At 49.6% G+C, this 26,919-nt stretch overlaps 1 protein-coding gene across 1 annotated transcript in view; it reads right to left on the bottom strand.

The window, feature by feature from the left end:
* LOC142244072 (MORN repeat-containing protein 3-like) overlaps positions 1-23,418 on the bottom strand; it is a 47,923-nt gene extending 24,505 nt beyond the window's left edge. The window contains exons 1-3 of the mRNA XM_075316264.1: positions 23,008-23,418; positions 19,185-19,277; positions 6,586-6,743 (exon numbers count right to left, since the gene is read on the bottom strand). Of these exons, the coding sequence (XP_075172379.1) occupies positions 6,586-6,743; positions 19,185-19,277; positions 23,008-23,392 (636 nt within the window). The 5' untranslated portion in view covers positions 23,393-23,418. The remainder of the gene's footprint in view (positions 1-6,585; positions 6,744-19,184; positions 19,278-23,007) is intronic.
* Positions 23,419-26,919: the final 3,501 nt, after the last annotated feature.

The following is a 26,919-nucleotide window of genomic DNA, read 5'->3' as shown; positions in this document are numbered from 1 at the left end:
AAAGTGGCGCTGTACAGTGAGTGAGCGTCCCAAAAACCGTGTGCCGATAATTGGAGATGTCCCAATTGTTCCACCGACCAGCATAACTGTTCAATATGGCCGCCATTATGCATGGTGATCATGTTCATCCTATGCAGAACATGCTCTACGCTTGCGTGTAACATGTCTGGTGGATGCTGCGCACTTCCAAAATGATGCGGTCTTTGATGTCAGCCACGGTGTCGACATTTCCTCGATAAACACAAGTGTCCCCACAACCAGAAATCACAAGGATTAAGATAAGGCGAACGCGGTGTCCATGCGATAGGGAAGCACCATTTTTTCACCTGGTGGGGAGTTTTAGTATACAGAATTTTTTTAAGATACCTTCCGTTTCCCCATGCCTTGAATAGCATACATAGTGTGTCTTGCGAAAGTATTCGGCCCCCTTGAATTTTTCAACCCTTTCCCACATTTCAGGCTTCAAACATAAAGATAAAGAATTTTAATGTTCTGGTGAAGAATCAACAACAAGTGGGAAATAATTGTGAAGTTGAACAAAATGTATTGCTTATTTTAAACTTTTATAAAAGTAATAAACTGAAAATTGGGGCGTGCAATATTATTTGGCCCCCTTTAAGTTAATACTTTGTAGCGCCACCTTTTGCGGCGATTACAGCTGCAAGTCGCTTGGGGTATGTGTCTATCAGTTTTGCACATCGAGAGACTGAAATTCTTGCCCATTCTTCCTTTGCAAACAGCTGGAGCTGAGTGAGGTTGGATGGAGAGCGTTTTTGAACAGCAGTTTTCAGCTCTTTCCACAGATTCTCGATTGGATTCAGGTCTGGACTGTGACTTGGCCATTCTAACACCTGGATACGTTTGTTTGTGAACCATTCCATTGTAGATTTTGCTTTATGTTTTGGATTTCCGTCTCAGTCTCAGGTCTTTTGCAAACTCCAACAGGTTTTCTTCAAGAATGGTCCTGTATTTGGCTCCATCCATCTTCCTATCAATTTTAACCATCTTCCCTGTCCCGGCTGAAGAAATGCAGGCCCAAACCATGATATTGCCACTGCCATGTTTGACAGTGGGGATGGTGTGTTCAGGGTGATGAGATGTGTTGCTTTTACGCCAAACATATCGTTTGGAATTGTGCCCAAATAGTTTGATTTTGGTTTCATCTGACCAGAACACCTTCTTCCACATGTTTGGTGTCTCCCAGGTGGCTTGTGGCAAACTTCAAATAACACTTTTTATGGATATCTTTGAGAAATGGCTTTCTTCTTGCCACTCTTCCATAAAGGCCAGATTTGTGCAGTGTACGACTGATTGTTGTCCTATGGACAGACTCTCCCACCTCAGCTGTAGATCTCTGCAGTTCATCCAGAGTGATCATGGGCCTCTTGGCTGCATCTCTGATCAGTCTTCTCCTTGTCTGAGATGAAATTTTTGAGGGACGGCCGGGTCTCGCTAGATTTGCAGTGGTATGATACTCCTTCCATTTCAATATGAGCGCTTGCACAGTGCTTCTTGGGATGTTTAAAGTTTTGGAAATCTTTTTGTACTCAAATCCGGCTTTAAACTTCTCCACAACAGTATCACGGATCTGCCTGTTGTGTTCCTTGGTCTTTATGATGCTCTCTGTGTTTTAAACAGAACACTGAGACTATCACAGAGCAGGTGCATTTATACGGAGACTAGATTACACACAGGTGGATTACATTTATCACTAGAGATGAGCGATGTTCGAGGTTCGCCAATTTCATGTTCGAGTGATTTTGGGGGGTGTTCGAGTCATTCGACGAACTCGAACGATTTGCTAAAAGTTCGGCAGTTCGAGTTACGTTCGAGCACCAAAAGCGTGGCTTTTCACAGTAAGTATGTGCGCACCTTGCGTATCTGCATGCGTCCTGCGTCCCCAGCACAATCCCTCTCTCTTTCCTACTCACCAATCACGGGCGCCTTGCTGCACGGCTGTCACAAATCTCCAGCGGCATTTCTTCTTTTGAAAATGGCTGCTACTTCATTATTCAATTAGTTATTTCCCCGCCCACCGGTGCCCATGATTGGTTGCAGTCACACACGCCCCCACGATGAGTGACAGCTGTCTCACTGCAACCAATCACAGCCGCCGGCGGGCGGCTCTATATCGTGCAGTAAAATAAAAAAAAAATGTGGTTCCCCCCATATTTGATACCAGCCAGGATAAAGCCACACGGCTGGAGGCTGGTATTGTCAGGATGGAGAGCACCACATTATGGGCAGCCCACCACCCTAACAATATCAGCAGGCAGCTGCCCAGAATTGCCGCATCCATTAGATGCGGCAGTCCCGGGACTCTACCCAGCTCATCTCGAATTGCCCTGGTGCGGTGGCAATCAGGGTAATAAGGAGTTAATCATGCCAGGCGTCTCCCCGAGACACCTTCCATGATTAAACTGTAAGTGAAAGTAAATAAACACACACAGCGAAAAATCCTTTATTTGGAATAAAAGACAAAAAAACACCTCATTTACCTTTTTATCAAAATCCCCAAGCAACAATCCAGGTCCGAGTAATCCACACGACACTGTCAGCACTGCTACATGAAGATGACAGGGAGCGATCTGTGTCCTCTCCACGTAGCACCTGAAGTGAGCCGCGCTGTCACCAGACTGCACTCTGCAATGTAGACGTCAAGATTACCAAATCTGCCTATGTTTCTCATTAGAGCTAGTGGCTCAATGGATAGAGCTCCGGTCTAAGAAGCATTAGTTCACAAGTTCGAGTCCTGGCCTTTTCGGTAAAAAATTTAATTAATTTTAAATTATAATTATTATTTATTTATAATTTAATTTAATTATGTACTGAGGGGAGGAGCCGGACATCAGCTGTGAGCCACGGGACACACCTTTACAATCGGAGCAGTTCACGGAATGAGGCTGCATTGCTCTCTCTCTCTCTTTTTCTCTATATCTCTTTTTCTCAGTCTCACTTTTTCCCACTCTCTCTCTTTTTCTCTCCCTCTCTTTCTTTCTCACCTCTCTCTTTCTCTCTCCCCTCTCTTTCTCCTCCTCTCTCTCTCTTCTCTCTCTTTCTTTTTCCCTCTCTCTCTTCTCTCTCTCCCTCTCTCTTCTCTTTCTCTCTTTTCTTTATCTTCTCTCTCTCTCTCTTCTTTCTCTCAGACCTTTTTTTTGCACTGATGCATCAGCTGATTGTATAAAAGCCGTTTATACAATCAGCTGCTGTGTCATGTGATTCATTCCCTTGAACCTGACACATCATCTGATCGCTTTGCTTTCCAGCAAACCGATAAGATGATATTGGATCCGGATTGGATGGCGCGGGACCCTTGACCCAGGATTACTGCGGAGGGGGGTTCTTTATTTCAATAAAGATGGAGTCACTAATTGTGTTGTGTTTTATTTCTAATAAAAATATTTTTCTGTGTGTTTTTTTTTTTATCTGTACTAGAAATTCATGGTGGACATGTCTAATATTGGCGTGACACCATGAATTTCGGGCTTAGGGCCAGTTGATAATATACAGCTAGCCCTAACCCCATTATTACCCAGCGAGCCACCCGTCACCAGGGCAGCTGGAAGAGTTGGATACAGCGCCAGAAGATGGCGCTTCTATGAAAACGCCATTTTCTGGGTTGGCTGCGGACTGCAATTCACAGCAGGGGTGCCCAGAAAGCTTGGGCACCTTGATCTGCGGATTCCAACCCCCAGTTGCCTAGTTGTACCTGGCTGGACACAAAAATTGGGCGAAGCTCACGTCATTTTTTTTTTATTATTTCATGAAATTCATGAAATAATTAAAAAAAAAAAAAAAAAAAGGGCTTCCCTATATTTTTGGTTCCCAGCCGGATACAAATAGGCAGCTGGGGGTTGGGGGCAGCCCGTAGCTGCCTGCTGTACCTGGCTAGCATTCAAAAACATGGTGAAGCCCACGTAATTTTTTTGGGGGGGCAAAAAAACTCCTGCATACAGTCCTGGATGGAATATGCTGAGCCTTGTAGTTTTGCAGCTGCTGTCTGTATGGAGGAGAGCAGACAGCAGCTGCAGAACTACAAGGTTCAGCATGCTCCATTCACTAGTGTATGCAGGAGAGCAGACAGCAGCTGCAGAACTACAAGGCTCAGCATACTCCATCCAGGACTGTATGCAGGAGTTTTTTTGCCCCCCCCCAAAAAAAATGACGTGGGCTTCGCCATATTTTTGTATGTTAGCCAGGTACAGCAGGCAGGTACGGCTGCCCCTAACCCCCACCTGCCTATTTGTACCCGGCTGGGAACTAAAAAAATAGGGAAGCCCTTTTTTTTAATTATTTCATGAAATAATTAAAAAAAAAAATCGACATAGGCTCCGCCCCATTTTTGTGTCCATTTTTCATATTTTCATTCTTACATATAGCTATTGGATTTTTCATGTCAGTATTCACACAGCAGTTTCTGCTTTTCATATATTCCCCTTACATAGTCACTAGTGTGCATACCTTCTCTCCATATATTGTAGATTTTTTAGGTTTTTGCACCCAGTTCAGACTCAGAATGGTGTTCCAGACGTTATTTCTTGATTGATTTGTAGTCTTTCGCTTGTGAACCCGGCCCCACCCATACCTTGCCAGTCCACATTATACGCATATATAGCCTGGGTCTCAGCTTCCCATACACGGTAAGTTTTTTAAACGCATGAGAGGACACACACTAGCTAGGGACGCCAACGTAGAGAAATACTTTGGCGTAGTGTTGGGGCTCTGTTGCATTGATCAGTTCAATAGCTAAATTTCTCTTTATTCATAATGTTCATGGCAGTAATGCAGATTCCATTTTTCATATTTTCACTCTTACATATAGCTATTGGATTTTTCATGTCAGTATTCACACAGCAGTTTCTGCTTTTCATATATTCCCCTTACATAGTCACTGGTGTGCATACCTTCTCTTCATATAAGGTACAACTAGGCAGCTGGGGATTGGAATCCGCAGCACAGGTTAGCCCGAGCTTTCTGGGCGCCTCTGCTGCGAATTGCAGTCCGCAGCCGCCCCAGAAAATGGCGCTTTCATAGAAGCGCTATCATCTGGCACTGTATCAACTCTTCCAGCAGCCCTGAAGCCGGGTGGCTTGTTGGGTAATAATGGGTTAATACTAGCTTTGTTTTACTAGCTAGTATTAAGCCAGAGATTCTTAATGTCAGCCAAGTTTGACCCGTCTATTAAGAATCTCCAATAAAGGGTTAAAAAAAAGACACCACAGAGAGAAAAAATACTTTAATAGAAATAAATACACAGACACATTAGAGACTCCAAGTTTATTATTCCCTGTCAGCCCTGCACAATCCTGCTCTTCTGTCTTCTTTCTCCTTCAACCCATGCAGCTCTGCTACATCAGACAGCACTGCATGGGAGGAAGACGCTGCTGCTCCCGTGCAGTCTAATCACTCAGTGAGTGAGCAGAAGCTGTGTGCTGTAAGCGGTGACATCACCGCTGACAGGCGGGTTACCATAGCAACGGTGCTCCGATCACGTGATTCCCGATGCCGCAATTCACCGGCTGTGGCATCTAGTCCTTGCATGTGGGCTGACTCTGTAAAGAGCGCCCACATGCATGGACGGGGAAGCCGACCATGTGCCAAAGCATTTCGCCGGTACACGGAGATGCTGGAACGATCACCGCGTACCGGAGAGATGCACTGACAGGACCTAGCATGACGTCTAGCCATGTGACCAGTATGTAGCCAATGAGATAATAGACACGTGACTGGTCACATGCTATTTTGACGTCAAGATTGGTCCTATCATCAGTGCTGGTTACCGGGAGGACGCAGTGATTATCGGAAGGAAAAGCGGCGGGAGACAGAGTGCAGGACGCGTCGCGGGGACCTGTAAGTGTTATGGCAATGTTTATTAACTGTATGTGTACATTTATGATGTGTTTTTATGTGTTTGCCTCCCATTGTTTTCAATGGGGTTAGAGTGGTTCGTCAAACAGCTCGTTGAACGTTCGTCGAACGGAGCCTCCGTTCGACGAACCGAACCGAACTTGAACGCCAGGAGGTGGCTCATCTCTATTTATCCCCATCAGTCATTTAGGACAACATTGGATCATCCAGAGATCCTCAATGAACTTCTGGAGTGATTTGCTGCACTGAAAGTAAAGGGGATGAATAATATTGCACGCCCCAATTTTCAGTTTATTAGTTTTTACAAAAGTTTAAAATAAGCAATAAATATCGTTCACCTTCACAATTGAGTCCCACTCCTTGTTGATTCTTCACCATAACATTAACATTTTTATCTTTATGGTTGAAGCCTGAAATGTGGGAAAAGGTTGAAAAATTCAAGTGAGCCGAATACTTTCGCAAGGCACTGTACCAATTTTCAGCTAATTCTGTCCACTGGGTCAGTCTGTGCACGGCTCCATACACCTTAGTGATTATATGGCCACCTTGTATTTCTTTCTTTATGGTCTGTATATCCATGATTTAGTGTGTATGTGGGCCTTTAGACACAGTCAGTGATCTCCATCAGTCACATTGAAGCTGCTCTGAGTTACAGAAGTGAATTACGAGAATTTGTCGTCAACTCATATGTGTCCTGGACAAAAGGAAATAACTTACATCTGCCCTGTCGTTCCTCCAGTTCCCAGCATAAACTCTAATGTATGTTGCAGAGCCGGGCAATTTTCCATCATATGTGCCATATCCGCTCCTCTTCCCATGGATCCAGTCTCCTTGGTAGATGCCCTGAGGTGTTTTGTAGATGTATGTGCCTATGCCTAAAATACCAATAAAAAAAAATAACTTGGAATTTCTCTATATATAAAAAATTGAGTGGAACACAGTCAATTGCTGCAGTGATAGCACGCCTGAGGGGCTTAGACCCGTTGTCTATACTTATATACAGTCATGGCCAAAAGTTTTGAGACTGACTTTGGTTTTCACAAAGATGGTTGACCCCAAATTCCTTTGAAATATTCTGTAATTTGAGCATTATCCCGTTTCAACTACCCGAATTTAATGGTTTGAAATGATCCCAAGCCATATCTGTCTTGTAGCTTGTCGCATGTCAACCACTTTACTTCCGTTTCGTGCATTAGGTCCTTAAGTACCCTTATCCCCTTTTCTCTCCACTCCTGAAAAAGCTTATTCTCAAGTCCTTGTGGAGAATCTGGATGAGCCCAAATGTTCAGAAATTTAGAGCCTCGCCATGCCAGCCCACATTTTTTCCTCACTGTGTCTCTGCATACCAGTGACCGCTTTATTTTGGTCAGCAGGTTCGGTATGGACGAGTGCATGATGGATCCCAAATCGCATGGTTTACAAAATTCTGATTCCAATTCCCAATCTGAATGTCGGTTCGTCTTCCTCAACCAATCTATTACATGTCGCATTATGCATGCCAAATTGTACCCCCTAATGTTGGGCAATTTAACCCCCCCCTTTTTCCAAGAGTAGCATCAATTTTTTGGCCCCTTATCCTAGGCCAGTCGCCCTTCCACAGAAAGCAAGAAAAAGCCCTGGTCAGTCTATTAAAGGGAACCTGTCACCAGATTTTTCCCTATGAAACGAAAAGAATCCCCTTCTGCAGCTCCTGGGCTGCATTCTAGGAAGGTGCACCTTGGCCCTGACTCTCCTTTTAGACCCAAAAAGTAGGATTTTTGTGTACTCACCGTAAAATCTCTTTCTCTGAGTCTTCATTGGGGGACACAGGACCATGGGTTATGCTGCTGTCACTAGGAGGCTGACACTAAGTAAACATAAAAAAGTTAGCTCCTCCCTAGCAGTATACACCCCGAGCCGGAGGCGGGCTCAGATCAGTTGGTGCACAAGCAGTAGGAGGAGTACCAGAATCACCATACATAAAAACAAGTTGTAACTAAAACAATGCAGCCGTGCAAACAAGAGGTCTATGAACATAAGACCGCTGAAAAATAGCAGGCAAATGCAATTGAACAACCAAAAAACCAAGCAGGGTGGGTGCTGTGTCCCCCAATGAAGACTCAGAGAAAGAGATTTTACGGTGAGTACACAAAAATCCTACTTTCTCTATCGTTTCATTGGGGGACACAGGACCATGGGACGTCCAAAAGCAGTCCCTGGGTGGGAATCCCGAAAACCCGCAGATAGGAAGAAAACAACAACCTCCCTCGGCGGGCTTGCACTATAATTGAATGCTGCCACCCTATTACAGGTGTGCAACTGCTGCCTGCAAGACCTTTCCCCCAAAACTAGCATCTGCCGATGCTTGGGTGTGAACCTGGTAGAACCTAGTAAAGGTGTGCAGGCTAGACCAGGTGGCGGCCTTGCAGACCTGGTCGGCCGACGCCTGATGCCTAATCGCCCAAGAGGCTCCCACTGCACGGATAGAGTGCGCCCTTACCCCCCGCGGCGGAGACTTGTCCCGAATCCGATAGGCCTCTGATATGGCGGAACGGATCCATCTGGCAATTGTGGCCTTGGATGCCGATTCACCCCTCTTGGGACCAGAAGGAAGGACAAACAGACCATCTGACTTACGGAACGGCGCGGTTCTGGAGACATAAATTCTAAGTGCACGCACTAGGTCCAGGGTGTGCAAGGACCTCTCCAAGCTGTGAGAGGGGCCAGGACAGAAGGACGGAAGAACGATTTCTTCGTTAAGATGGAACGGGGAGACCACCTTTGGAAGAAAAGCGGGATCTGGCCGGAGAACCGCTTTGTCCTGGTGAAAAATCAAAAAAGGGGAACGACAAGAGAGAGCTGCCAGCTCTGACGTCCTGCGAATAGAAGTGATGGCAACGAGAAACACCACCTTCCAAGACAGGTGAGAAAGGGAAGATTCTCGCAAGGACTCGAATGGGGGGCCCTGAAGTGACCCTAGGACTAGATTAAGGTCCCACGGCTCTAGAGGCCGACGGTACGGCGGTGCCAGGTGGGCCACTCCCTGGATGAAGGTCTTAACCTGTGAACGAGCGGCCAGTGGCCTCTGAAACAGGATTGATAACGCCGATATCTGGCCCTTTAGTGTTGCGAGCGAGAGACCCGCATCTAGGCCTGACTGCAAGAATGCCAATAGGGAAGGAATGGAGAAGGCGAGAGGAGAAGAAATATTATGCTCTTCACACCACCTGAAGAAAACCTTCCACGTGCGGTAGTAAATTTTTGATGAAGATGGCTTCCTGGCCCTAATCATTGTCTGAATCACTCTTGAGGAAAAACCAGCCTTAGCTAGAACCCAGGATTCAATGGCCAGGCCGTCAAATTTAGGACCTGTGAGTTCTGATGGAAAAGAGGTCCCTGCTGCAGGAGATCTGGACAGTCTGGAAGGCGCCACGGAACGTCTGCGAGGAGCTGAGTTAGTTCCGCGAACCATGCTCGCCTGGGCCAGTCCGGAGCCACTAGGATGACCAGTATTCCTTCCGCCTTGATCTTCTTGAGGACCCTCGGAATTAGAGGGAGCGGAGGGAAGATGTACGGGAGACTGAACTGGCTCCATGACAGGGTGAGGGCGTCGACTCCTAAAGCCAAGCGGTCGCGGCACCGCGCTACAAATTGCGGAACCTGACGGTTGAACCGGGAGGCCATTAGGTCCACGTCCGGAACTCCCCATCTGTCGCAGATCTGGTTGAAGACTTCCCGGTTGAGGGACCATTCTCCGGAGGCGAGACCTTCCCTGCTGAGGAAGTCCGCCGCCCAATTGTCCACGCCTGGGATGTGTACCGCTGAGATCAGGGAGTGATGACACTCGGCCCAGTGCAAAATCTTCTTGACTTCTCGCATCGCCCCGACACTTCTTGTGCCGCCTTGGTGGTTGATGTACGCCACCGCCGTCGCATTGTCCGACTGGATCCTGACCGGGCAACCCTGTACTAGGTGCCGAAACTGCTGCAAGGCTAGCCGGATGGCTCTTATCTCCAAAATGTTGATCTGGAGACAACTCTCCCTCGGTGACCATCGGCCCTGCGCTGTGTGATGCCGAAACACTGCTCCCCAGCCCTGGAGACTGGCGTCGGTGGTCACTATCTTCCAGTGGAGCGGGAGGAAAGACCTTCCTGATGCGAGGTTGCGTTGATTGAGCCACCAACGGAGGGAGTGGCGGGTCTCCGGCGAGAGATGAAACCTGCGGTCCAGAGAAAAGGGAGATCTGTCCCACTTCTTCAGCAAGGCCAGCTGGAGGGGCCGGAGATGGAACTGTGCAAAGGGTACCGCTTCCATTGCCGCCACCATACGACCGAGGACTCGCATGCCGAACCTGATGGAAACTTGGCGCTGACGCCGGAGAGCGCGGAGGCCTCGTTGTAGGGAGGACATCTTCTCCTGTGTGAGGAAAACTCGCCCTTGGATGGTATCGAATACCATGCCTAAAAAGGTGATCCAACGGGCCGGGGTCAGAGAGGACTTCTTCCGATTTATCAGCCACCCTAACCGTGAAAGGGTGTCGATCGTGACCTGAACCCCAAGACGACAGTCCTCGAAGGAAGAGCCCTTTATCAACATATCGTCCAAGTACGGGATGACCATGACACCCCTGGAATGCAGAACGGACATGGCAGCAGCCATGATCTTCGTAAAGGTGCGGATCCTGGGTGCGGATGCGAGGCCGAAGGGAAGAGCCGTGAATTGGAAGTGATCTTCCGCTATCGCAAAGCGGAGGAACTGTTGGTGAGAGGTGGCTATCGGGACGTGAAGATAGGCGTCTTGAATATCCAGCGATGCCAGGAATTCGCCTACCTCCATGGACGCGATGACGGACCGGAGTGACTCCATGCGAAACGGCCGAGGCCTCACCGACCTGTTTAGAAGCTTTAGGTCGAGGACGGGACGGACAGAGCCGTCCTTTTTGGGGACCACGAAAAGGTTGGAATAGAACCCCTTGAAACGCTCTGCGGGAGGGACTGGTACCACGACTCCGGCTCGGAGGAGGGAGTCTATGGAGTGAAAGAACGCGCGAGCCCGCGCGGGAGACTCGGGAGGGCGAGATAGGAAAAAACGTCTCGGTGGCTTTGCTTCGAATTCTATTTTGTAGCCTGATGTGATGATCTCTCTGACCCAGGCATCGGCGGTCAGGGGGATCCACACATGCTGAAAACGAGACAGACGCCCTCCCACAAGTCTGGCGCTGTTGCGCGCCGACCGCGAGTCACTTGGAGGAACGTCGGTGGTAACCAGAAGAGGATCTCGTGGACTGGCGGGGGCGTGAACGCCAGGCGGGATTGGTCTTGAATGACGGGGTCTTCCTGTCTCTCGGAGGAGAGCGGCTTTTCCGCGGCTGGGGATTGGAGTTGAAGCTGCGAAAGGGCCGGAAACGAGCGGTGGGGCGCCGATTCTGGAAGCGCTTGGGGCGCAATTGGGGGAGAGATGTACTCTTTCCTCCCGTAGCATCGGAGATCAACTGGTCCAGCCTATCTCCGAAGAGACGCTCCCCTAGGAAGGGCAGGGAAGTTAGTGACTTCTTAGAGGCCGCATCCGCGTTCCAGGACCGGAGCCAAAGGGCTCGACGGATGGCCACATTGTTGCTGGCGGCCTGGGTCGCGCAACTTGCAGACGCCAGGGCTGCATTGAGCAAGTACTCACCCGCGAGAGAAATCTGCGAGGCAATGGGAACCAGGTCCGGATTGGCCGGAATGGCGCGGAGACCGCAGCGTAGCGTGTCCGCCCAGGACATCAGGGCCTTCGCAACCCAAACCGAGGCAAAGGCCGGAGAGAGGGATGTGCCCGCTGCCTCGAAGGCGGAACGGGCTAACCTGTCAATAGTACAGTCCGTAGGGTCCTTGAGAGACGTACCGTTAGTGAGTGGAAGGACTGTGTGAGAAGACAGGCGGGAGATTGGGGGGTCGACCACAGGGGAGCCTGCCCAATCCTTTCGAAGACCCTCAGGAAAAGGATAATGCAAATCGATGGACTTACCGCTGGTAAATACCCTGTCCGGCTGTTGCCTGTGGCTGCGCAGTAACTCAGCGAATTCTGGATGTCCGCTGAATGTGTTCTGGGCCCGCTTCACCCGCTTAAACGAGACCTGGGTGCTCTGGGAGGAGACGGGGTCCACCTGTACCTTCAAGGTCTGGTTCACTGCTTCTATCAGGCTATTCACCATGCGCCGAATATCAGCCGCCTGCTCTGAGTCCTGCAGGGGTGCCGCATCGGAATCATCATCGGAGCAGTCAGAAACCTCCCTGGAGGACTGACGGTCTGGACCTGGGGATGAAGGTGAAACCTGGGAAGAGTCTGAGGACGAGACCTGGCGGGTCCGTTTTTGAGCAGCAGAGGAGGACCCTGTAACGGGGCTCACCTGCTCCGGAGGCGATTGCGCCGGGTCTGCGGGAATCTGGGCGAGCGACGGCAGCAGGCGCAGAGCTTGCGCGATGGTCCGAGAAGCCTCAGAGAGGGAATCTACGGACTGGGACAGGGACGCTAGCCAGTCGGGGGGGGCGGGACGCAGGGCCCTGCAGCATATGGCGCTGTGGCGTCTGCGATATCAGAAGCGTCGGCCGCGGAGTCCTGCGGAGGCTGCGTGTCTGTAGAACAGACGGAGCATAGTGGGGCGTCCTGACCCTGGGAAAACTTGGACTTGCAGGAGGAGCATGCAAAAAATAGTGCAAAGGGGGCCTGCTTGGATTGGGTGGGCTTAGCCTTAGGCATGGTGAAAACAGGTACTCTCCCTGGTGGCTGCTAGGAAGGAGACAGGAGAGGGTTAACTCGTCCCTAAACTCAGAGAATGCTGCCTAGTGAGGGCTACTCCTTAGGAGCAGAGCTTACCCAGGTCCTGCGTGCTGCCCACCAGTCCAGAAGGGGAAGTCCAGGAGAGCTGGCCAGAAGAGTCAGAACGCCGGCGCGCTGCAGCCTCAGGGGACCACAGGCAGGCTAAAATGGCGAGGGGACGCTGGAGGAGGCTGGGGGAGGAGCAGGATTCCGGCGCGAAAAACCGGAGGATTCACAGCCCCCACCATCAGCCAGGAGGCAGAGCAGTGGGAGGATACAGAGGGAGACGACCGGCGGCCAATAGCGCTGCAGCGGGGGCGTGGCTAGGACGCAGGAGCGACTAGGCCGAGACCGGGGACTAAATTTATGGAGAGGGCCGGGGGAAAGTGCAGGAAAGGTCGGTCCTACCTGCAATTGGCGGCGCCGGCCCAGCGATGGATGCGGTGCAGGCAGGGCTCCCTTGCCCTGCCTGTGTACAGCGCTGCTCGTCCAGGAAGGCTCCGGGGGAGAGCGTGCTGAGACAGGGTAGTGGACATCATGATGGGGGTAGCAGCCCCCTTTCAGGAGAAGGCAGCGTGACAGGGCCCCATCTATTACACACGCTGCGGAGGTTCCATCCCTGCTGTACTCCCCTGTACGCCCTTTGGGGTGATACCGCAGGGCGAATCAGGGGTGCCCACAAAACAACCTGCCCACACGCGCACCCCCGGGAGTGGTACCACGGGGACGGACGGGGGAGAGGGCCCGAAGTCTCAAGCCCCTGCGACCCTGGGGAGTGGTACCCACAGGGCTGCGGAGGATGAGTGAAGCGAATACCTGCAGAGACAAAGACGACAGGTATGAGAGTGATGAGCGGCGCCGAAATAAAAGAAAAAAGCGCAAAAACATACATGGCTGACGGGGGCCGAGACGGCCCACATCAGCCTCCTACGACACTAAGCTAAAAACTGATCTGAGCCCGCCTCCGGCTCGGGGTGTATACTGCTAGGGAGGAGCTAACTTTTTTATGTTTACTTAGTGTCAGCCTCCTAGTGACAGCAGCATAACCCATGGTCCTGTGTCCCCCAATGAAACGATAGAGAAAATAACTTTATAAAGCTTGGCCCTTAGGTATGCTAATTCCTTTGTGGGCCACAGGGGCTGACTCATTTTCTGCTCCGTTCCCCCCCTCCTGCCTCTGATCGCCGGCCTCCTTCCTTGATTGACGGGATGACGCCCTCTGTCATCCTCCTCGTCGCATTTTCAAATCTCGCGCCTCAGGTCTGCTCGCGCAGGCGCAGTTCACTCTGCCATATCTTGTGCAAAGCGCCGGTGAGCTAAATGCGCAGGCGCGTGATTATGGGCGGGTACTAGGATGACGCTGGTGAGGCGTTTGCTGTGCATGACCTCACCAGCGTCATCCTAGTACCCGCCCATAATCTCGTGCCTGCGCATTTAGTTTACCGGCGCTTTGCCCGAGATATGGCAGGGTGAACTGCGCCTGCGCGAGCAGACCTAACTGCACAGGCGCGAGATTTGAAAATGCGACGAGGAGGATGACGGAGGGCATCATCCCGTCAATCAAGGAAGGAGGCTGGCAATCAGAGGCAGGAGGGGGGAAACCGAGCAGAAAATGAGCCAGCCCCTGTGGCCCACAAAGGTAATTAGCATACCTAAGGGCCAAGTTTTATAAAGTTATTTTTGGGGTCTAAAAGGGGAGTCAGGGCCGAGGTGCACCTTCCTAGAATGCAGCCCAGGAGCTGCAGAAGGTGATTCTTTTGGTTTCATAGGGAAAAATCTGGTGACAGGTTCCCTTTAATATCGGTAAGTCTCAGAAGCAACAGAATCGTCTGGAGTGGGTAAAAAGCAGCTGCAAAAAGCTTATCATTTTTATTAGGTGATTTCTACCCAACAATGTCAGCAGCAGATTGACCCACCTGTGTAGTTCCTGGTCTATTTTTCCAATTAGTGAAGAGTAATTGAGAGAATATATTGTTTCCGTACTCTTGCCTATCTGCACCACGTATTTAATGGCCGACTTTGCTACTGGTATACCACGAAGTCTATCTCCCCCCTCCTGTCTTTTGTTGCCCCCCTTCTTTCCCAAAAACAATATTTCACATTTAGCTTTATTGAGCTTAAACCCCACAAACGTCCAAAATATCTCTATCATCTGAAGGACTCCCTGTATTTGGTCTAGAGGGTTACTCATGAACAAAATGATGTCATTCGCGAATAACGCTGTGTGTATTTTTTTGTTTCCAATATCAATCCCATCGAACCAACTTCCCTTGTTTAGGCATCTCGATAACAGCTCTATGGCCAAATTAAACAGTAAGGGGGACACCGGGCACCCCTGTCTGGTCCCCTTCATTAGTGGGAAGGCCTTAGACAGAAATCCCGGAGTGCAGACTCTCGCCTGTGGGTTAGCATATAGAACCCTCACAGATTTGCGAAAGACCCCCTGTAGAGCAATGAGATCTAAAACCTTTCCAGCCATGACCACCTGACATTGTCAAATGCCTTTTCCGCATCTAATGTGATCACGGCTGAATCTCCCCTTCCACCCACCCCATCACCATTAATCGCATCTATCGCCAGTATCACCTTTCTCACGTTTGTCACCACTGACCGTCCTTTCACAAAACCTGTTTGGGGAGAATCAATAATGTGCGGTAGAACCCTCGCCAGCCTATTAGCCATCAATTTAGACAGTATCTTAAGATCCTGATTTATTAATCATTTGGTCAATAGTTGGAAGGGTCCTTCAGGCTCTTCCCTCCCTTGGGTATAAGCTTTATATTTGCCATGTTGAGCAATAGCGTTATCTTCTTCCCCTTCAAAATCCTATTGAATAATTGTCCTGTTTTAAAGGGAATTTATCACCAGGTTTTTGCTCCCCTACTTGAAAGCAACATAATGTAAAGACAGAGACTCTGATTCCAGCAATGTGTCACTTACTGAGCTGTTTGCTGTCATTTTGATAAAATCAATGTTTTCTCTGCTGTACATCTAGTAGTTATACACAGAGCTCAAGAATATGCTGGACTACCTGGCAGCACACCAAGTGGTCCTGTAATGATAATCTACTTGTCACGCTCCCCGGGTCCCGGCGCCGTCTGTCACTCACCGCTCCGGTTCCCGGTCCCTCTGCCCGCGGCTTCTCTCCTCACTCTCCCTCCTCTGTGTCCTCCGTGCCTCCTGCACGCCGGTCCCGGCGTCCACCTGCGACCCAGGACACTGTCTGGTCCCCCTGTATATCCTGCACCGCTTTCTGCTCTGGTCTCCGGCACACGAGCCTCGCGCATGCGCATTAGGGCGCATGCTCTCTCACCGCTTCTTAAAGGGCCAGCGTCCTGGAAACAGGATATGGTCATTTACAAGTACAGGGTATATTAGGACTTCCTTTCCATGTGGGCGGTGCCTGATCAACGTGTTCCCAGAGCTAGGTGTTCAGGTCCCTTTGTGCCTTGCCTTCGCTTAACCCTGTCTCTTCCGCAGAGCCCGCCTGCCACTCTAACCCGGTCCTGTCAGGAAGTTCCCCGGTGACTGTCTGCTGAGGATTCCGCCAGCCTGACCCCGTCACCGATTCCCGACCTCACCTGGGAAACATCAGCCTGCACGTCTCGTTGGACCCGGACCCCGTCTGCTGTTCCTTCCCGGTACCTGTATCCGGTCCCTGTCATCCATCCTGCCTACGGTGCCTGTTGTAATATATAGGTCAGGTAAAGACAAAACCGGTTTAAATGCCGCGCTAAAAACCACTGATGCTGTAGATGAAAAAGATTTCCTTTATTTCATAATTCTACGCGTTTCAGAGACATCTCCGTCTCCTTCCTCAGGAAAAGAAATCATATTACAAAAAAAGGGGCAACAGAGCCCATATCTTATATATATATATATATATAGGCTCTGATGCCCCCTTTTTTGTAATATGATTTCTTTTCCTGAGGAAGGAGACAGAGATGTCTCTGAAACGCGTAGAATTATGAAATAAAGGAAATCTTTTTCATATACAGCATCAGTGGTTTTTAGCGCGGCATTTAAACTGGTTTTCTCTTTACCTGACCTATATATTATATACTGCTTTCCGGGGCTGCTGCTAAACCACAAAAAGGCACTCACATGCGATCATAAGGAGTTGTGACTTGCACAACCCTACCAGGTGAGTGTACCTCTTTCTGTCTCTCTACCCTTATACCGGGTAAGACCCTATTGCGCTTTTTCCCCCTACAGCTCTACAAGTTCTACGGTGCCTGTTGGACTCAGAGACAATCCCGTACAAGATCCCTGAAGGACTCTGGTCCCGTACCCCTAGTGTTCCGGCTACCGTGCATCTAGGCCCTCTGGTGGGGTGATCGGACAGTCCCTGTATAGGGGTTAGCTCCGGGTTGCCTCTCCAGGGGAGCCGGTGCACGGTCCAGTGAATCCACATCCAGGACATTACACTACTGCTGATTAATCAGTGATTTTATCAAAACTACACTAAGCAGCCCAGTAAGTGACACATCGCTTGAATCAGGACCTCTTTCCTTGGGTTATGCTATTCTCAGATTAGGTGGCAAAAACCTGGTGGCAGATTCCCTTTAATCCCCATTTTGCTTTCTTTTTTATTTTGATCTGGGCTAATCACTAATTCTGAGACCATTCACGTGTGGAGGCTTTTCATCTATGGAGTAGGATCACTCATAATTTTTCCTAAGAGCACTACAATGACTAAATGACTAAAGAATGGGATAAAAACCTCCTCCAAGAGCAACGTGGTGATGAACTATACTTTTTCCAGCATGATCTGACTAAAATATCTAAAAACACTGAAGCAGAAAGGCAAAATCTGTCAGTCTCAAAACGTCTGCCCATGACTGTACACACAGCATTTATACAAAATACCTAACTTACAAGGTGAACCGGCATAGCAATGGAGACCCCACGTTCACATCATGGAGGAATGGTGGCCTTGGCCTTTATCAAACACCTTAGATACTGTGATTGGTAAAGCCCATTGCATGTAAGGAGGTAAATTATAGGATATAAACTTTCTTGGTCTCCATTCATTGCCCAGTTCTGAAGAACCCTAGGGATTGGGAAACAATAGTGCTGGAATCTTCTGCTGTTCCTGACGAGGGCTTGCACCGAAACGTGCGTAGGTGGGATCTGGCGCCATACCAGTGGTAAGTGGTCCTTGGTTTATTTACTTGTTTTCACTTGTGCCATCTCTGATTTTTTCCCCTGTCACAGGGTCTTTCTATTTTCTGATTTACATGTTAATTTGAACTGTGACTGGGTGATATAGTATAGCTTTTGGCATGTATCACGTTCCTTTAAAACTGGACACTTTTTTTCTCCTCTGTTCTGGTACGCCATCTTGTGCACTTTACTTGTTACTACACCTCATCTTGTTTTTTAACATTCTTTCATAATAAAGATTACTTATTTTACGTCTTGTTTCTGATTCTTCTTTGTGTGAATTGGTTTATATGTTCTAAAAGGAGGTGGTTAAGCTAAAATTCCCTTAAAGGGGTTGTCCAGGAATATTTTTACTATGGGCCTAAGAACTAATAGGTAGGTAGTTGCTAACTATCTACCTGGTGCTTGGCTCAGAATCATCACGGACCGCTCCTGCCGGTGATTCTGCTGCTTAACAGAGCAGGTCTTCTTCTTCTTTCATCCGGCTCTATTGATGGAGTGTGAATGGTGATATCATGCTTATTGACAGTCAGTGGTCCGCAGTTAGGGAGCGTGGAGCTGGTGGCCAATCAGCATGTCAGCAGTCCTGCCCCATCAATAGGGCAGAGCAGAAGACAAGCTACTGCTTTGTAGATGTGACATCCGCAGAGGCTGCAAAGTCACCGGCAGGAACGGTCTGTGCCGAGAATGATCGGTGCTGGGCAGAACAGGCAGGTAGTTTGCATCTACCTGTTTGTCACATCTTAGCCCCATAGTAAGAAAATAAAATAGCCCAGCACAGTAGCTTATGAGATGTCGGCTTGTTTGGCTTTGTCCATTCTGCTGCGATGCCGAGCGCGATAGTCCCCGCCCCCGTTGCAGCAGCGATATCTTGTGATTGCTGCCGTAGCGAACATTATCGCTACAGCAGCTTCACATGCACTTACCTGCCCTGCGACGTCGCTCTGGCCGGCGACCCGCCTCCTTCCTAAGGGGGCGGGTCGTGTGGCGTCACAGCGACGTCACACGGCAGGCGGCCAATAGAAGGCGGAGGGGCGGAGATGAGCGGGATGTAAACATCCCGCCCACCTCCTTCCTTCCTCATTGCAGCCGGGATGCAGGTAAGGTGATGTTCCTCGCTCCTGCGGCTTCATACACAGCAATGTGTGCTGCCTGCAGGAACGAGGAACAACATCGTACTGTCGCTGCAGCGAAATTATGGAAATGTCGGACCCTACACCGATCATACGATAACGACGCTTTTGCGCTCATTAATCGCATGTAAAAGGATTAACAGACTGCGATGTCGACAGCGACGCCGGATGGGCGTCACTTTCGATTTGACCCCACCGACATCGCACCTGCGATATCGCAACGTGCAAAGTACCCCTTACCGTGCCTCCGGTCATCCATCCATTCTCCTCTGTAGCTGTCTCCATTTTTAAAGTATATGGTGTTTTTCAGTTCTAATTTCTGGGCTTTTAGTCCTGGAATCACAGACACAATAATTAACGTTCCCCATATCTGTATATACACCATCAGCCATTACTGACAGGTGGGTTACACCGATTATCCGGGGACAATGGCCCCTGTCAGGGGTGGGAAATGTCAGGCATCAGGTGAATCAAAATAATTTACTGTTTCATTAAAGCACAGTTCTGGAGCTCCGAGACCGGACATTTGTGGTGACAGGTGGGGAGCAAAGAGCCGAACAGAAAAGGAGAGGGTCCGCAGCAGAACTGTCGCCTATTAGTGCTCGTGCACCTAATGTTAGGCTGGGATCACGTTTTGCAGTCATCTGTTATCACGGATCCGTTTGCAAAGAAGTTCTGCAAACACAAATTTTTTGTCCATTGTTAAATAACGGATGTCGGCCGGATTCATTTTTAACATGTGGAGTCCACGGGCAACGGATCTGTTAACGGATTGCTATTTATCACCAATATGTAACAGATCAATTAAGAAAAAAACGGATCCGTTACACATGCAACTACAACAGGTGGCTAAAGGCCGCTTTACACGCTACGACATCGCTCACACGATCTCGTTGGGGTCACGGAATTTGTGACGCACATCCGGCCGCTTTAGCGATGTCGTTTTGTGTGACACCTATGAGCGATTTTGCATTGTCGTAAAAATGTGCAAAATCGCTCATCGGTGACATCCCCCCTATTCCCAATTATCGTTGCTGCTGCGTATACGATGTAGTTCGTCGTTCCTGTGGCAGCAGACATCGCTCTGTGTGACACCGCAGGAACGAGGAACCTCACCTTACCTGCGGCCGCCGGCAATGAGGAAGGAAGAAGGTGGGCGGGATGTTACGTCCCACTCATCTCCGCGGCGGCCGCTTAGTGACGCCGAATGAACCGCCCCCTTAGAAAGGAGGCAGTTCGCCGGCCACAGCGACATCGCTCAGCAGGTAAGTATGTGTGACGGGTCTGAGCGATGTTGTGCGCCACGGGCAGCGATTTGCCCGTATCGCACAACCGATGGGAGCAGGTACGCTCGCTAGCGATATCGGTAACGATATCGCAGCGTGTAAAGCGGCCTTAAATAGCAATTCGTTAACAGATCCGTTGGTCATAGACTCCCATGTTAAAAAAACTGATCTGTCAGAAATCAGTTTCCCAACAGATGCATTGTAACAGGTGAGTACAGGACATGTGAACTTAGCCTTACTTTGGTGATAGGAGCAGAGCCGTCACATTGTAGGGTCCATTCCTTTATCCAATAATAACTGAAGACTTTGGCAGAAGAAACAGCCGCCCCCGTTATACAGGACGTGTAAGGTGGATACTTCAACCTGTTAGGTCCGGAGATAGGAGTGGCAAACAGCACGGCCGGATCAGGAATCCTAAAAGGGAACCTGTCAGGTCCCATATACGATCTGACCTACAAGCAGGGTGATGTGTGGCCTAGTAACCCCTTCGTACCCATCCCTGTGTTGTAATATTGTGGAATACGAATGTATAAAAAAGTTTTATTACTTACATGTTCCCTATGTAAATGATCAAAGGGTCTAGTCCCCTGGGCGTCGCATCCCCCCATGGGCGTTTGCATGCTTTCCGTGGTATCATTGCACCATGGGCGTGATACCATGGATTTACATGACCGACGTCACCGTCCGCTTCTTCAGATCCCGCGCATGCGCACTTGTCATTCCTGCAGCCTTCTTATCCGGGTGCTTGCTTCTCGGATTCAGATGCGCACTGCGCATGACCGTAACCGCAGGAGTCTTCTGAGCATGCGCAGAGCACGTCTGAAGCTGAGAAGTGAGCACCCGGATAACAAGGCTGCGGGATTGGCAAGCATGCATGCGCAGGATCTCAAGGTGCTGATGCGCATGTAAATCAATGGTATCATGCCCACAGGGACGTGATACCACAGAAAGCATGCAAACGCCCATGGGGCGATGCGACGCCCTGGGGACTAGACCCTCTGATCATTTATATAGGGAACATGTAAGTTATAAAACATAATTTTATACATTCATATTACACAATATTACAACACAGGGATGGGTAGGAAGGGGTTACTAGGCCACACATCACCCTGCTTGTAGGTCAGAACGTATATGGGACCTGACAGGTTCTCTTTAACGGGGATGTCCCAAACTTCCTATAGAATCAGTGCTCCCGATTCATTATTCTATTTTTTTGGAGTAACAATAGTGACTTTTTTATTTGTACCTTGTTCATTATTTGATTTGTACCTTTTTTAAGTTACTTTTGTTTGAGTGTGGCTATGTTTTCTTTTGATAATATAACTGTACACTAATTCATAATTTACAACTTTCTGGATAAAATGTGAACGCTGCCACTGATTGTCTGCAGCGCTCGCATGATACTCCGTGCCGCATGTTGAACCCACTCTACCGGTAAGTAAAGCAGTGCTGTATGGAGGGGGGCTCTGGTCTCGGAGGCATTTATTACATTTTATTTTACCTCCCTGAGCCCAATACCTTAGGCTGCCCTGAAGTGGAGGGCGTCACATGGCAGAGGAGCGCTGCTCACTGTAGCCGGGGCCGAGTCTTCACACTGCCCACCAGGGACACACGGCACCAGGACCACTGACGGAGGAGGCGGGGTGATGCTCCGGCCCAATGCTCTGCAGGAAACCTTGTGTCCTGACTCCAAGGAGTATCTGTGGGTCTGATCCATGGAGGCCATAATTGCACACCACAGGACTTGTAGGATCCTCTCGATCCCAGATATGATGGGATCCCCACCAAGATCGTGACCTCCATAATACGGGGGTGGGTGGTTTTAATGTTATGGTAGATTCCTGTGTTTTAGGAGTGATTCTTATACAGAGGAGGGTTTGATAGTCGAACACCTAGTTGGGCAACTCCACAATAAAAGCCAGTTATAAAAAGCCCCCTGACCCGTCCAGCACTGCCCCCCGGGGGTCCTCACCTGCTCACACACAAAACGTTATATCACAGATCTTAAAGGGAACCTGTCAGGTGTAATATGCACCCAGAACCACGAGCAGTTCTGGGTGTATATTGCTAATCCCTGCCTAACCGTCCCTGTATACACTAGCATAGATAAAGGGATCTTTAGAAAAAGGATAAAGATCCTTTATCGTATGCTAAAGAGCACTGGGACTAGTCCACTGGGCGTTGCTTCCCTTGGCTAGTCGGCCCCATTTGGATGTTAGTACATCCCTATGGACGTCCTAATATGCTAATGAATACGCAGCGTCACAGGATGATCTCTCACCTCTCCGCTGTCAATGCATCTGATGCTGGATTTCGGCTCGGTGCAGATGACCCCGGAGTTTGGGTCATGCGCACTATGAAGCCGGGTGTACGTGTCCTGGCTTCAAACTGAAGTAGTGCACATGACCGAAACTCCGGGACAAAATCCAGCGTCAGGCAGCGGAGAGGTGAGTGACACCATCTTCTGACACTGCACATTCATTAGCATGTTAGCATGCCCACAGGGGTGTACTAACATCCAAATGGGGCCGACTACCAAGGGAAACAACGCCCAGTGGACTAGTCCGCTTGCTCATTAGCATACGATAAAAGATCTTTAGAAATCCTTTTTCTAGAGATCCCTTTATCTATGCTGGTGTATACAGGGACAGTTAGGCAGGGATTAGCAATATGCACCCAGAACCGCTCGTGGTTCTGAGTGAATATTGGACCTGACAGGTTCCCTTTAAAACAAACCCCAACAGCAAAGCAGTGGCACCCCACAAATCACTCACCAGCTGCAGTCTCCGAGGCCAGCGGGGGTGGAGTGGCCGCCATTGGCTCGTGGCTTGTGGGCCCATGAGCGGGGGGAGGGGGCCATATACTGTATTGATAGGCGGTGGGCTGCCTCCGGGGCTCACACACCCGCTGTCTGACCCGGCCGCGGTCTGCGCTGCCTCCAGCAGGGGGAGTGCTCGCTGCACGCTCCGCCCCGGCATAACGGAGGGGCAAGAGGACCCTGCTACTGCCGGCGCCTGTGGAGCGGCCCGCGCCTCTCTTCTTCCGAGCAGGCGGGCGAGGCGGGCTAGGGCTATAGCGGGAGGGCGGGCGGCGGCGGCGCTGAGGCCGGGGCTCCTCGGGGGAGTCCTCCGGAGACTTTCCCTCTGCCTCCCGCGCCATTCTCCCCAGCTCATCACTCTGCGACATCTCTGAGGACGGAGCGGAGCGCAGCCGAGCAAGGACGGAAACAGACTGGCGGCCCGGAACGGGAGCACTTTATCACACTCCGCCCCTACACTGTCCGGACCAATCACCTTTCAGCTGGACGCGTCCACTCTGTTTCCTGCCCTCCCCTGCAGGCAGCCGGTGGTGCGGTCCTCCTTGTTATTTCCGTGTGTCTGTGTGTACTAAGTATTCCATATATATATATATATATATATATGCTATATATACTAGCAGTAGCTGTAGTACCTGGGCGTTGCCGGGATAGTAACTGTGTCTCCGTCTCTCTCCCTTTCTCTGTCTGTGTCTATGTCTCTGTCTGTATTTGTATAATTCTATCCGTCTCTATCTCTGTGTCTGTCTCTATGTGTGTGTCTGTCTCTTTCCCCGTCTGTCTCTTTCCTCGTCTGTCTCTTTCCTCGTCTGTCTCTTTGCACGTCTGTCTCTTTGCTCGTTTGTCTCTTTCCTCGTCTGTCTCTTTCCTCGTCTGTCTCTTTCCTCGTCTGTCTCTTTCCCTGTCTGTCTCTTTCCCTGTCTGTCTCTTTCCCCGTCTGTCTCTTTCCCCGTCTGTCTCTTTCCTCGTCTGTCTCTTTCCTCGTCTGTCTCTTTCCTCGTCTGTCTCTTTCCCTGTCTGTCTCTTTCCCCGTCTGTCTCTTTCCCCGTCTGTCTCTTTCCTCGTCTGTCTCTTTCCCCGTCTGTCTCTTTGCACGTCTGTCTCTTTCCCCGTCTGTCTCTTTCCCTGTCTGTCTCTTTCCCCATCTGTCTCTTTCCACATCTGTCTCTTTCCACATCTGTCTCTTTCCTCGTTTGTCTCTTTGCACGTCTGTCTCTTTGCCTGGCTGTCTCTTTGCCCGGTTGTCTCTTTGCCCGGCTGTCTCTTTCCAGGGCTGTCTCTTTGCACGTCTGTCTCTTTCCTCGTCTGTCTCTTTGCACGTCTGTCTCTTTCCCCGTCTGTCTCTTTCCTCGTCTCTTTCCAGGTCTGTCTCTTTGCACGTCTGTCTCTTTGCACGTCTGTCTCTTTCCACGTCTGTCTCTTTGCCCGTCTGTCTCTTTGCCCGTCTGTCTCTTTCCAGGTCTGTCTCTTTCCAGGTCTGTCTCTTTCCCCGTCTGTCTCTTTCCTTGTCTGTCTCTTTCGTCGTCTGTCTCTTTCCAGGACTGCCTCATTGCCCGTCTGTCTCTGCCTCTTTCCACGTCTGTCTCTGTCTGTGTCTCTGTTTGTCTTTTTCTGCCTGTCTCTATCAGTCTCCCCACCGACATCATATTACCTCACACATAAGCTTCTTATACTAACAGTTTATTTTGTTCCTATAGCAACCACTGACAGTTGCCATTAATAGCCTGTAGCTCCCACCTCCATTCAGTTTAATGGAGGCAGGATTTTGGAGAGTAACTGTAAAGCGCGGGGTTACATTTTCCCGTCAAAACATAGTCTACGACGCTCTCTGAGTCACATGAGACGTCTTTGGAAAATGTGATTGTAAATGCAACAGTGCGGATTCCTTTAGCGGACATACATACACACATACACTCAGCTTTATATATTAGCTATATTAGATATACATAGAGAATACCTGTCAAGAAAACCCAGATTTTTTTTCAGGACAGTGCTCCATCCGTGTACAAACCGCCATGCAACAGAGCGCTGCATCTCCAGACCTGAGTGTGACGGCCCCACAGAAATATATAGGGCTGTCTGGCTCTGGCCGGGTCCGTGCATTCCAGTCCCTACATTCTGGTCCGAGCATTCTGGTCTTTCAATTCTGGTCCAAGCATTCTGGTCCCTGCATTCCTGTCCATGCAGTACAGTCCCTGCAATCTGGTCCGTGCATTCCGGTCCTTCATGCTAGTCCATGCACTCTGGTCCCTGCATTCTGGTCTGTGCATTCCGGTCCTTGCATTCCTGTCCATGCAGTACAGTCCCTGCAATCTGGTCCGAGCATTCCAGTCCCTGCATTCCTGTCCATGCAGTACAGTCCCTGCAATCTGGTCCGTGCTTTCCGGTCCTTCATGCTAGTCCATGCACTCTGGTCCCTGCATTCTGGTCTGTGCATTCCGGTCCTTGCATTCCTGCCCATGCAGTACAGTCCCTGCAATCTGGTCCTTGCATTGCAGTCTTTGCATTCTGTTCTATACACTCCGGTCCCTACATTCCAGTAGTTGCATTCTGGTTTCTGCATTCTGGTCTGTGCATTCTGGTCTGTGCATTCTGGTCTCTAGATACATCATGGTGCAGAGACGTCTGAAAGAGCCCATAGGGAGGGTAGGAATTCAAAATATTAGTGATCAAAACAAAGCTACATTCCTAACGTGCTAACTCACATGTGTGGCTGAGAAGTCACTGTCACCCATAGTATAATGCACCTAGCCTGGTTGCCAGAGATACATAATCCCCAATACATGTTTCATTGATAATATTCTTGCTTCCTCAGGGACTATTGTGCTAATCTTAAACCACAGGTCCTTAAATACCATAAAACAAGCGATCTCACATGATCAGAGAATAGCCACTGTCCGCCGTCAAGGACACAGCAAATTTCTGTCAGTGCCGTAACTTGAAGCTGGTGGGCCCCAATGCAAAGTCTCTAACAGGGCCCTAAATATCACGGGTCTTTAATAGTATTGGTATTTTCATATGGACCTAAATTACTGATTCAACCCCCTTATGCACAAGAGCTGAGTATTTTTTTGTAAGTCTTACAAAGGGATGCAGCACTATTAACATTGCAAAGATATTGGGGCGTGATCACAGAATCATCTAAAGATTTGAGAAGAATCAAACGTGAAGCGATCAGGAGTCCATTATCCTCCAGTGCTGTCATATCCCAGAGCTACGACCTCCCTGGAGAGCCGAGAGTACAAGGTGTTCAGTGCTCAGAAACACAGCATGGGTAAGAACGCCGAAACACCAAGGTAAGAACCCTGAAACACCGAGGTAAGAACGCCGTAACACCGAGGTAAGAACCCTGAAACACCGAGGTAAGAACGCCGAAACACCGAGGTAAGAACCCTGAAACACCGAGGTAAGAACGCCGTAACACCGAGGTAAGAACCCTGAAACACCGAGGTAAGAACGCCGAAACACCGAGGTAAGAACCCCGAAACACCGAGGTAAGAACGCCGAAACACCGAGGTAAGAACGCCGAAACACTGAGGTAAGAACGCCGAAACACCGAGGTAAGAACGCCGAAACACCGAGGTAAGAACGCCGAAACACTGAGGTAAGAACGCCGAACTCTGAAACTGACCATCACTGAACAAGACACACAAGTTGGAAACGTCAAAACTGGACCAAGAAATTTCCGAAGACAGATTTTTCAAGGGTTTTATGGACCAATAAGATGAGAGGGACTCATGATGCAACAGATGGACCTGTGGCTGGATCAGTAATGAGCACACACCTCCACTTCAACTCAGACACTAGCAAGGTGGAGGTGGACACTGCCATGGGCTGGGTATTAATAAAGATGAGCTAGTTGGTATTTTTT

This window comes from Anomaloglossus baeobatrachus, chromosome 6 (assembly GCF_048569485.1).
Source record: "Anomaloglossus baeobatrachus isolate aAnoBae1 chromosome 6, aAnoBae1.hap1, whole genome shotgun sequence".
Classification (NCBI taxonomy): Eukaryota; Metazoa; Chordata; class Amphibia; order Anura; family Aromobatidae; genus Anomaloglossus; species Anomaloglossus baeobatrachus.
Note: the sequence above shows the minus strand (reverse complement) of the source record. Positions and strands in the feature narration are given on the sequence as shown.